Source organism: Bubalus kerabau, chromosome 2 (assembly GCF_029407905.1).
Source record: "Bubalus kerabau isolate K-KA32 ecotype Philippines breed swamp buffalo chromosome 2, PCC_UOA_SB_1v2, whole genome shotgun sequence".
In the NCBI taxonomy this organism is placed as follows: domain Eukaryota; kingdom Metazoa; phylum Chordata; class Mammalia; order Artiodactyla; family Bovidae; genus Bubalus; species Bubalus kerabau.
This window is the reverse complement of record NC_073625.1, coordinates 61,668,928-61,681,630: the sequence shown is the minus strand read 5'-3', so window position 1 is coordinate 61,681,630 and position 12,703 is coordinate 61,668,928. Positions and strand designations below refer to the sequence as shown.

Sequence of the window (12,703 nt, the reverse complement as noted above, 5' to 3'; positions counted from 1 at the left end):
TTTGATTCACATACTGTTAAAGCCTAGCTTGAGGGATTTTGAGCATTACCTTGTTAGCATGTGTAATGAGCACAGTTGTACAGTAGTTTGAATGTTCTTTGATTGCCCTTCTTTGGAATTAGAATGAAAACTGACTTTTTCCAATCCTTTGGCCATTGCTGAGATTTCCATATTTGCTGGTATTTTGAGTACACCACTTTACCAGCATCATATTTTAGGATTTGAAATAGCTCAGCTGGTATTCCTTTACCTACATTAACTTTGTCCATAGTAATGCTTCCTAAGGCCCACTTGACTTCACATGCCAGGATGTCTGGCTGTAGGTGAGTGACCACACCATCGTGGTTATCTGAGTTATTAATACTTTTTTTGTATAGTTCTGTATATCCTTGCCACCATTCCTTAATCTCTTCCTCCTCTGTTAGGTCCTTGCTGTTTCTGTCCTTTATTTTTCCCATCTTCACATGAAATATTCCCTTGGTATTTCTAATTTTCTTGAAGAGATTCAAGTCTTTCCCATTCTTATTGTTTTCCTTTGTTTCTTTGCATCATTCACTAAGAAGGCTTTGTTATCTCTCCTTGCTGTTCCTTGAAACTCTGCAATCAGTTGGGTATCTAAAATTTATTTGACACAGCAAAAGTGGTTCTAAGAGGGAAGTTTATTGCAACACAATCTTACCTTAGGAAAAAAGAAATCTCTCAATTAAGCAACCTAACCTCACTCCTAAAGTAATTAGAGAAAGTAGAATAAACAAACCCAAACTTAGTAGAAGGAAAGAAATCATAAGGGTCATTGCAGAAATAAATGAAATAGAGATAAGAAAACAATAACCAAGACCAACAAAACTAAAAGCCAGTTCCTTGAGAAGATAAATGAAATCAATAAATCTTTGTCCATACTCATCCAAAAAAAAAAAGGGGGAGAGGGCAGAGGACTCAAACCAATAAAATTAGAAAATGAAAAGGGAGAAGTTACAACTGATATCTATTTACTGATATTATGATTTTAGAATAACTTTTTAAGTGTCCCCTTAACTGTCATATGGCTCTGCTGCCTATATTTTAACAAAAAGGATTGCTTAAGAGAAGCTATATCAAAGTAAATGACCATTTTTTTTTTAGTAGCTGCCCTTCAACTTTTAATTGGCTTATTAATAATAGCTCTATTCAGCAAATCATCACATTAAATTACCTAGGGGAACGTTTGCAACTAGATTATCTTAAATTGTTCCCTAGGCATTTAAATTCTTAAATCAGGTACTCTACAAATGCATAAATGAGATTTTGATGCCTAGGGGAGTATTTGGTAACACCCACTTTATTTTTTCTGTATTTCCTAGGAATAACAATTAAGGGATTAAAAACCTCCTTGTCTAATGGTGAATGGAAAATGAAATTGATTTAAATTAGGGAAAATATAAGAGCTCCTTGTGGTTCCTTTAGGCCATTAGTCCAACTATCTAAAATGATAGAAGGGCTTTTAATTCATCATATTAAGAGCCTCAACAATTGAGAGTTAAGTGATTGGTGATTTAAAAGTCTATCAGCCTGTCTTGGACTAATCTGGAAGTTTCACTTCAAATGCTCAATTCTCAGAAATATTTTTGGAAGATTACCTGAAGGACATGAAGCCTATTCATCCTTCTGAATAATGAATTGTATCTTGGGGTAATCCAGATATCAGCTGCTGGCTTATTTTCTGGCTCTTTCTCCTACATCTCCATTCAAATCCAAAACAAAATTCAACTCCAAATTTCCACACAAATACTCACTTTCACCAGTATTTCATAGTTAAATAGAATTTATACTGAATTATTGGGCAAGGAGATGCCCACCGGGGCTACTTTCTACTGCTTTGTGTAACCTTTCAGTTCAGTTCAGTCGCTTAGTCGTGTCCGACTCTCTGTGATCCCATGAATTGCAGCACGCCAGGCCTCCCTGTTCATCACCAACTCCCGGAGTTCACTCAGACTCAGGTCCATCGAGTCAGTGATGCCATCCAGCCATCTCATCCTCTGTCGTCCCCTTCTCCTCCCACCCCCAATCCCTCCCAGCATCAGAGTCTTTTCCAATGAGTCAACTCTTTGCATGAGGTGGCCAAAGTACTGGAGTTTCAGCTTCAACATCATTCCCTCCAAAGAAATCCCAGGGCTGATCTCCTTCAGAATGGACTGGTTGGATCTCCTTGCAGTCCAAGGGACTCTCAAGAGTCTTCTCCAACACCACAGTTCAAAAGCATCAATTCTTCAGTGCTCAACCTTTATCCTTATCTAATTCTTCAGTCTTCCAATTTCGCACCTTGTCCTCTCTGAATTGTGTATGCATACAATTTATAATATATCAAATATTTATATGTATTTTATGTGCTGTATATGTATGTTTGTGTTTATAAGTCATATATCATATATGATCTAAAATTACATTTGAATGGAGATTTTTTAGCTATTTTTTTGTCAATACCTATAACAATAAACGTAAAGTGGCTATTTTTGCATCTCCCAGTGGTTCTGCATCTTTCTGAGGTTTTCAATCATTGTGACTATTTTGGCAATTTAAAATTTCTGTGAAGGAATCATATCTTCATTAACTCAGTGAGGAAGAATGAAAAGAAAAATGGAACTGGAATTTATTTCCTATTAATTTGACATTACCTCCCCTGAGAAAACCTTCCTGGTTCCTAGATTCTCTTAATTCTTCCTGTTATTAATACATACTTACAAAACACCTTCTTGTTTTTCAGACTTCATGTCCTCTTTCTGTGCTGGTTTGTAAACTCTGAAATAAGTGGTGTACATTCTTGCTAACTATTGTGTTCATATTTCTAGAACAGTCTCACTACCGTACTAAAGACTGAATAATTGACAAATGATGAAGAAAGCAGATGTCGGGATAATCATGGCTAGTGATACAGTTGTCCCAAACACTTAAAAAAACACACCTAGGATCCTTCCTTAAATTTACTAGTCATTTAGTGGCTTAGATGAGTTGCAAAGTTTTCTGGTCCAAATTGTTGTTTTCTAGTGGCTTTTCCAATACACTTTATAACACTGGACACCAGCCTACTCTAATAAATTGGTTTATAAGTCTTAAAAGCAAAGGAACATACCCCTTGTTTATATGATAATTCTAAGTGCTTGTCCAAAGTCCTTGGCCTCACTGTGGGGAGGTGAGTAATACCTCCAGTTTTAGATGAAACCATAAAAGAGACCAGTTGATTTCCTTTATAATAAAAGTTCTGCAGAACCAAAAATAATTATAAAGAAAAGAGAATCTTAGAATGGTACTAAAGCTGTAATGAAGTCTTATCTCCTTTTGAAGGATACTTCATATTTGTATTATTGATACTGTCAATTTAATGCAATAATGAATTTAACTTCCACAATTTGATTGTAGATAATAAATCCTCAATTTTCACCATAAATGTAGAAAATGTTATTATTTTTTCTAGTCAAGTAAGTATTCTAAAATATTGGCTCAAAATTAAGTAATACTAGATTGAGCTCTGAGGTTAAAAAAGGATCAGTCAATGGATCTGTTGCTCTGTCTATATGTCTATCTATCACTATGGCCTGGTTACAGTATATTTATAATTACAGTTCTGGTAAATTGAGATTTTCAATTGCAGTAATGGATTATTAGATATGTGATTTCAGAAAATATCATTTCAACTCTGTATAGCTATTATAGAAACAGGGCTTCCCAGGTGGTATAGTGGTAAAGAATCTGCCTGCCAATGCAGGAGATGCAAGAGATGTCAGTTCTATCCCTGGGTTGAGAAGATCCCTTGGAGAAGGAAATGGCCACCCACTCCAGTATTCTTGCTTGGAAAATTCCATGGAAAGAGGAGCCTGACAGACTATAGGCCATGAGTTGCAAAGAGTCTAAACAACTGAGCTACTTTCTCTTTAATGCTAATTAACTATTTGTTAAGTGATAATGATTCTTAATGCCCTGGAATGCATAATTACTCAGTTTTCCTCATTGCTTCCTCAAGAAAGTACACAGAGGCAGCTGCTACCCTTTTTCTGTAATAGAGTTGAGGGACAGCAGCAGAGAGATTACTGTTTCAACACTTAACCTGTGTTCAGATTGTTAACACACGGCACGACTGAATGTTTGCATTGTTAAAGATAGCTTAATTCATATATTATTTCAATTATTGATGACTGTAGTCATAGTATTTTTTTCAAATAAATGGTAATTCAAATATCATGTTGTCCAAAACATTTATTTTAGAAAAAGATTCAGGATTTAAGTGTAGAATGTTCAAGGATAGGATATTATTTTTTATTTTCTTATTCTAAAACCTATTTAAAGGTAATAATTTTTGTCACATGTTGTTTCATTATAAGTCTAAAACATAGTATTAAAAATGATGGTTAAAATTTTAATCTATTTAAAGAATACAGACTTTATTTTTAACACACCTCCTCCCACGTGACCCAAACAATAGTCTCTGGTAATTATTTTAATGGACATATTAAGCTTTTTCTATATATAATATTTATAGTCCCTATTTACATAATTATTAATAATCAACAAAGGGAATAAATAGTAATTAATATATGTGAAATTTTAAAAACTCTTAATGGAGGTGAATTATCATTTGAATTGTCAAGTATTAGTTATGAATCATCACTCTTCAGCAAATTTAAAAAGCATTAAATATTTAGTGGGGAAAAACCTTAGAAATAACTTCATCTATATATAGTTTAATTTATCCCAGTGAAAGAGGAAATATCCTTTTTTGACTTTAATAAACTCACTCACTCCATTTCAAGATAAATTATTTTTTTAAAGATCACAACTTTAGTGCATGGGTATTTACAAAATATGTTTGTATTGACTTTGCAGAAAGATAAAGAAGATCAGTGGCTAGAGAAAAAAGTGCAGGGAAATAAAGACCACATTATTTTGGAGCATCTACAGTGGACAATGGGATACGAAGTTCAAATTACAGCTGCCAATAGATTGGGATATTCAGAACCAACAGTCTATGAATTCAGCATGCCGCCTAAGCCCAACATTATTAAAGGTAAGCAAACCATGTGCTTTCATAGGCTAAAAAGAAATACGATAGTATCTTTTATAACACTTCTGGATTTTTTTCTTGATATTGAAAACATAATTTTACAGCAGGAGGTAACATTCTAGGTTTTAGTCATGGTTATTTACATGTCTTAATCACGATTTCTCAATTGCTGTTGCCAGAAAGATTGGTTCATTTGTAAATGCACTTTGAAAATTTCAGACTTTAGTGGTTGAAGTGGTAGAGAAAGAATGAGCAGAAGGGGAGGTTAGAGGGTAAAAGAAACTGTTGAAAATCAACATGAAAAATATTCTTTGAGCCCAGAAAAAGCTTTTACAAAGGAGAAAACTTCTCTGCCAAACACATGGGGCCCAGTCCTCCACTTATGAGATATGGCCAAAGATAATGATGAGCCCATTCATGCCTGACCAAGCAAGTTGTGTTTGAAAAGATAAACTCTATCACACAATGAGGCAGAAACAACCACAGATACCCCTTAGAAAGAACAGTGAATAGAGTTTCAAAGAAGCTCAAAATGTTTAGGGCCACTCATCACTGGCAGTCTCAGCACACTGGTGACTACTTTTAATAGTTAATAGTGCTTACATCATTTTATGCTAGTGATGTTATCAAAATCTGTAGAAGGTATATCAAATTTTTTTTTCAGATACATGCTATGGAGGTGGATATGCAAGAATTTGTCCTGACTCAGTTAGTTAACTCTGTCAATGAGTTGTCATAATATGGTCATATTTTAATATTGTTCTTTCACATATTATATTTAATATTTAATGGTAAATTCTATACATACATGTATATATACACATATATTTTATATATCAATGAGATATCATAACTGTATATTCATAAACATGACCTATTTAAGTCATATTATAATTGAGTATCAGTATTATTGCATATTTTTGAAACTGGAAAACATAAAATTTGTCAGACATGTTATTTAATCCTCTTGTAATTTCAAATTAATATTAGATTCATTGGTATGACTTTGTTATATCATTTTTCAATTGAAAGCAGATTTATGCAATAATCTATTAAAAAGTAACTACTATTGCTTAGTTTAAAATTAATTTATAACATAGCATTGTATTACATAATTAATAAGTATTTCCAATTATAACTTGAAATTAGGAAGTTGGAAGTATCTAGAAATAATATGGATAGCTGGATATCTTATATTGTAGTGGCACTTTTTATAATTTATAAAGTACTTCTGCATTTATGACCTCATTTTATTCCTGAATCTGAGTTGAGCAAGGATGAGCTATCCTCATTTTATAGATACAGTTGTGAGAAGTTAAAGTATTTGTTTCAAGATCAGAACTACTTTAAATCATATGACAAATTCCATGTCCTTTAAGATGATACACCTACATAAGAAGAATGGTTGAATGAACTATCAAGTATGTTGTTTCTGTGAGTTTAAACATCAATAACTGCTTCTAGAGTTAAAAAGAATTGCATTTGTAGAAATTATGCTCTTTGAAGATATCAGACCATGATAAAAATATGATTCTTAATCTGAGTCAGAATCTTCAAAAGAAGATTGCAAGAGTGAAATTCATTCCCATACATTTTTAATTTAGCTCATATACTTGGGGAGAATAATTACTTTTATCAAGATTAAAATGAATATTTTATGAAATGAAAGGCAGTATTTTAGTTATATTTTATAGATAAAATACAAACTGTAAAAAAAATAAATATATAGATTTCAAGCAGGTTACATTATACTCCCAGAGTTCTTGCTATGCTATTTTTTAAGACAATGTTGTTAATAAAATGAATACTAAGTATAATTCAAAAAGTAAATACAGACTATATATGTGTATATATATGTGTGTGTGTGTGTGTGTGTATGTAACATATATATGTAGGCACAGAAATTCTATGATGCATTTACTATAAAAATTTTTATTTCAATTTTGGAAAGTCAGTTTGCAAGCACTGCCTAGAAGGAAAACAATTTATAGTTTGAAGTTTGCTCATGTCATTTGGCTTCTCTTGATGCATATTTCCTAATCTCTACACTAGTTTCTTCTGGTTCTGCAATATTAAGATTTATTCATTCATTCATTTCAGGTATTTATTAGGGTCTTGCTTTGTGAAGAGTACTGTGATGTGAACAGATAAATTATCTGTGAAAAGTACGAAACTTGCTCCTGTACTCAAAGACTGTACAATCTAGAGGGAAGATAGACATAAACCAAGATTTATCATAACCACCAAGTAATTACAACTAAGATATGCTGGTGCAATATGCTGCCAGGAAAGTCTTTGGCAAGTTTAGCTAGTTTATAGAATTAGATGGGGGTTAAGAAAGGATTCCCTTGGAAAGTGAGTTTCTGAAAGAAACTTGTACAGAGTGAGCTTTCAAGGGAAATAAAGACGTTTTTGAGGGGAAAAAAAAAATGTTGATTTGCTTTAAGACCTAGCAAAAGCATGGCTGGAAAAGAACCTGGAGGTGTGTGAACAAAAATAAGGATTCAGAGGGACATGTGACCTATATAATCCAAAATTTTCTAAAAACCATATAAATAAAACAGATCCTGAAAGTCATAAGAAATCATTTGAAGCAGGGAAATTATATGAGCATATGGACATTTTACACAGATTAATCTTGTTCATCCTGGTAGAAGCAAGAGATGGATGAACATGAATGCTTTAAAAAAATGTGGTTACAGTAAAAAAGAAAGAAAACATTGAATAAATTCCAGGCACACTGTAGATGTAGATTATCCTGCCTGTTTAAAAGAGTGGGTTCAGTAGATATTGATGACTTTTGGGTTTCTTGCTTGGACAACTCTAACATTGTTGGTATCATTTCTGCAGGTAAAGAATCTTGTAAACAGAGCAGGAGTTTTAGAATAAATATCAAACATAAGATCAGTTCATTATTCATTAACTTTAAAATGTCAAATAGATGTTAGATATGTGTGTATGGCGATGAGAAGACAGCCATGATTTGGAAACATGCTCTGTGATGTTGTCAGCCTTAAGAGTGACTGGTATTTAGGCCTGTGTGGGGATAAAACCACACAGTAAGTAATATCTACACCTTATGAAAAATAACTGATGTCTGTGATACTCATAAGTGCTTCCCAGTACCTAGAAGGGTGTCTGGTACAGCATTGGTATTCACAGGGTGCTTGTTGAGGTATTGAAGAATAATAGAGTGTTAATAGCTGCATCCCAGGGAACTGTAATATACATGAAGAGGAAAGCAACCCCACCCCACCTCCAGTGAGACTAAGATGTCATAGAGTTCCTGGAAAAATGCAAGGCTGTAATATCTTGGAAGTTAAGAGGCAGTCATATTTCCAGAAGAAAAGTTATCAATCACATTTGTCCCTCCAGAAGCTGCTGAGAGGTTAATGAAACTCAGTTGAAAGAAATGTGAAGTCTGTTTACAGCTGTGCTGAAATTTGAGGGAGAGAAATTAGGTGGAAAAGGGCTGAGGATCATATGGAAAGTTAGCAGGTGTAGACTCCATGTTAATTTAAGGGTTTCAAATTTTGTATGAAGGTGAACAGAGCAGGGAAAATGTCAGTGTTAGAAGGACTTTTATGATGAAAAAGGCTAGAGCATGTTACACAGCTGATGAAACAGATCAATCAGTCAAGAAAAGTCACAAATGTAGAGACAAAACTATCTAAGAAGGTAGGAGATGGGATTCATATGCTCTAAACTGTACAGCTGATACAGCAGCTTACTGGAAAAGGGGAAGCAATAAATGATTTATTTTATCTATAAATATGTTACAAAATAATTTATAATTTTTGTGACTGAATCCAGAGACTACTAAGGTCTTATGGAAAGACAGATAAAAGATACCCTTATAGTTCAAAAATTGTTTGATTTAGCCCTAGGAGGATTCTTGGGGCAATTTTAGAAGCTGTGATGGTTGACGGTACATTGGGGAGCCTTTAAACCCACAAAATTGAGGTCAAAAAAAAAAAAAAAAAAAAAAAAAATAAACCCACAAAATACTATAGAGTTAAAATTATGTATCAGCAAAATAGGAAAAAAATATATTTATATACTTTCAGCATAATTACTCATAATTTCTTATTCCATTTTAAAACACACATTATAAATTCAAACATATTTTAAATCAGTTATATATAATAAACTAGCAAATCTTGTCTTATTTAATTGGAAAAATATATGAAATTTAGAAGTTAATTTAGTTTTAATTTATATTTTAAATAGCATGTATTATAGACTGTCAAAATAAAGTGTACAGACTTTGAATTAAAAAAAACGTTACTTATGTACATTCAGATATATTTAACTCTTTAAGTAAAGCAACAAGCTAAATTTAGAGTATATTTGTTGGACTGAGGGACTAATTTTTAACAATAGGCTTATCTTACTTTCATATGTAATACATTCTATTCATAATAGTGGCTTTTCTATGTATGTATTTTAGTGGACACAACATCAGTCAATAGTTTATGGTTCAGATTTTAAAAATATTTTATAATTAGTGATATTTTCCTATTCTCACATTAAATATGTGTTTATTTTGAATGTTGTGTCCCTTGATTCACATAAAAAGTGTGCAAAATAATAACTACAATCAATTTGGGATATTCATACAGCATAATTCTATCTCATTTTATTTTATAAACATTGAAAATATTTGGTAGTGATGGCAAATTACTCTTATAAAACTGACTACAAAATCATCTATGGAACTAGAGACTGATAAAATGATATTTATTGATTTTCTCTGTAATTTCAATGGCTAAAAATATTCCTAACATGCTAGAATGACTATAATATAATGCCTTAAAAAATTCTTGGTAATAAAATTACTCTGAAAATATTTTTCACAATTTATTTTGGCTTTACAACATGTTTAATATTGTTTGTTTAACCAAAAACCAAAAACCACCTTAGTACCTTTTAGCAACTGCTTCCTTTTTCTTTTCTTGTTACTATGAATTGAAGACATGTTTAATATTTACATTGACTCAATATAATTTGGTGACACATAATTCCATCCATATAGAGAAGTGACATAAATCATCACCAATAAATTTATTGCTAACATTTTTTCAGTTAGTTTTTATTATAATCAACTTTTTGATTATACATATAATGAACTATTGAGTGAAATTATTTTGATGGCATTCAACTCTACTTTCAACAAGACTAGTGTATATTTCATCTCCAAATAACATGAACAGAAAATAAAATATTTAAGTTTATGGCAAATACTAAAATGTTTTCTTAAGGTTATGATTGTTTTAGAATAGAAAGAAATTCTAAAATAATGGTGAGATTGAAGTTCAATTAATGGGGAAGAACTTCATTTTAACAGTGTGGAAATCTCAGCCAAGTCTAAATACTAATCATACATTCAAGACAACATTTATTTGGTTTAGCCCATAATATAAAAATAAATTTCTGTAAATTATTTTCATTATCTTTGTTTCTCAAAATTATTTTAAATGAGCAACAATAACACATGTGTCACGTGTACCTATGGCCAGTTTAGTTAATGTTCCTCGCTTCTATTCTTTTGCAAATTTTCACTGCATGAACTTATAATTTTAATTAAATTTCTTGGTACTTCATTCATTATTAAAATATAACTATTCTTATTAAATGTGTTTTCTAAGAAAATATGATAGCAAAAAAATTACTATTAGCAAACTTTACAGAATATGATGAGCTCATATTTAAGTAACAGTGTGAATTTACCAGTGACACTGTGGAATGACTGGTGACCTTTTTCTAAAAAGTTGTATCTTCAGTATAAAATATTTACAATGTTCACATTTGAGAAATCAATGATATAACTAATGTCTATGTTACGTGAAATAAACATTATTGATATTGAGTCTCAGTTATATTTTTAATATGTGACAAAAATTTAGAAGCATTTTATACTAGATTTTTTTATTCTGTCTTGTATCAAAATAATTTTTTTAGGTAATTGGTAGTAGCTTTGTGTACATCTTGTATTAATTATTTTCTCCTTTTTTCTTTCCTACTTTCACTTTTTTCTTTGCCTTTATTTTCATGTTTGTAACTCTACTCCTTTTCCTTAATTATTTTTTTCTTGTTCTACTTTCAAAAATAATTTTCATCATACAGATAAATGCTGTGAAGCGAATAAAAGCGAAAATGGAAGCCAGTCATGGCAGCTGAATGCTGCTGCATTTTCTTTCATTATAGTCATAAGTTTGTCTTGCATGTTTTAATGTTGTTGCTATATCATATATTTCCTTTTTTGCCCTGAAAACTTACAAGGCTAATCTATAATTGCAATAAAATATTTTCTAAAGTCCAACTAAATATGCATGTGTCCTCACCCATGAATAGTGAGCCTTTTTTCCCTACCCCAAATTGTTGACCTTTAAAATAGATATATTTGTTGGGAAATCACAGAAGGACATTGAACCAAGATTGTTTCTTCCAAGTACTAGTTCACAGAGTAACTTGTTTCATTCTCAACTTTTTTTTAATTTCTAAAGTTGGCCTTGTTAAATATCATGTTGCTTTCATTTGAACTTAAAAATGAAAGTGCTAGTCACTCAGCTCTGTCTGACTCTTTGTGACCCCATGATCTTTATAGCCCGCCAGACTTCTCTGTCCATGAAATTTTCCAGGCAAGATTACTGGAGTGGGTAGCCATTCCCTTCTCCAAGAGGTCTTTCTGACCCAGGGATCAAACCCTGGTCTCCTGCTTTGCAGGGGGACTCTTTACCATCTGTGTGAGCCACCACAGAAGTCCATTTAGAACTTAAGCATTTGCTATATCTAATAGTATTTCATTTGGTTATTTTACAAATATAACTCAATATCCATGGCCAAATATTGTATAAATAGAAATTTTGTGATGTAGAATTGTGGCTCTTTCATATTGACTTGATTGTTCTTCCTTTAAATGTAGGTTTAGAACTTTGTAAACATAATATTTCATAGTTTACTATTTATATAAAACATAAACCTGATAGCTTTTATTACATTAAATGTGTATGTCTTATGTGCTGCCTGATTTTCCTCTTGACATAAAATATCATAAGGAATTAAAGTGAACCAGATTCATTTCTTCAATTTGAATACCCAAAATCTAGACTTTTAGTTTTCATTAAATAAAGCTACCTTTCTGCAATTGTCCCAAAGTAAATAGTAAGTTAAAGCTGATTATATTTTAAAAGTTACACCCTGTGTACTAGGTTTGAATTGTGTTTTGAGGTAACATCAAGTATTCATGTTCCAACATAAAATCTTATTACTTTTTCCTGGAAACCTGAGTCAGTTTCTTTGCAAGATCAGAGGGAAGTAAATGTTTTAGCCACTACTTTCCAGAAGATGAAATTGAAATGAGGATGTGTTACTAGATTCCAGCACTGAGAGGAGGCTGGATTTGATGGAGTAGCATGAGTAATGATTTTTATTTTCACATTTCATTCATTACAAAATAAGAAAGAAGTATTTTGTGTTTTTTTTTTACTCCCAGCTCTACTCCAGCAAGTAATTCTTACTATGTATTCAAGATAATTAGGAGGAAATCAAATTTACATGTATTAACAAGAATGACAGTGGTTCACATGGTAAATCAAATGATTGATTTCTGGGCTTTGAGATTCATTCATCAAAAACAATTTTTTTATTGTATTTATTGTTTTTATGTCT

General features: G+C 31.9%; 1 protein-coding gene across 1 annotated transcript in view; it reads left to right on the top strand.

Moving 5' to 3' along the window:
- The window catches only part of NCAM2 (neural cell adhesion molecule 2), a 539,245-nt gene extending 527,019 nt beyond the window's left edge, over positions 1 to 12,226 (top strand). Inside the window, exons 15-16 of the mRNA XM_055567775.1 lie at positions 4,855 to 5,035; positions 11,159 to 12,226. Coding sequence (XP_055423750.1) covers positions 4,855 to 5,035; positions 11,159 to 11,265 — 288 coding nt within the window. The 3' untranslated portion in view covers positions 11,266 to 12,226. The remainder of the gene's footprint in view (positions 1 to 4,854; positions 5,036 to 11,158) is intronic.
- The last annotated feature ends 477 nt before the right edge of the window (positions 12,227 to 12,703 follow it).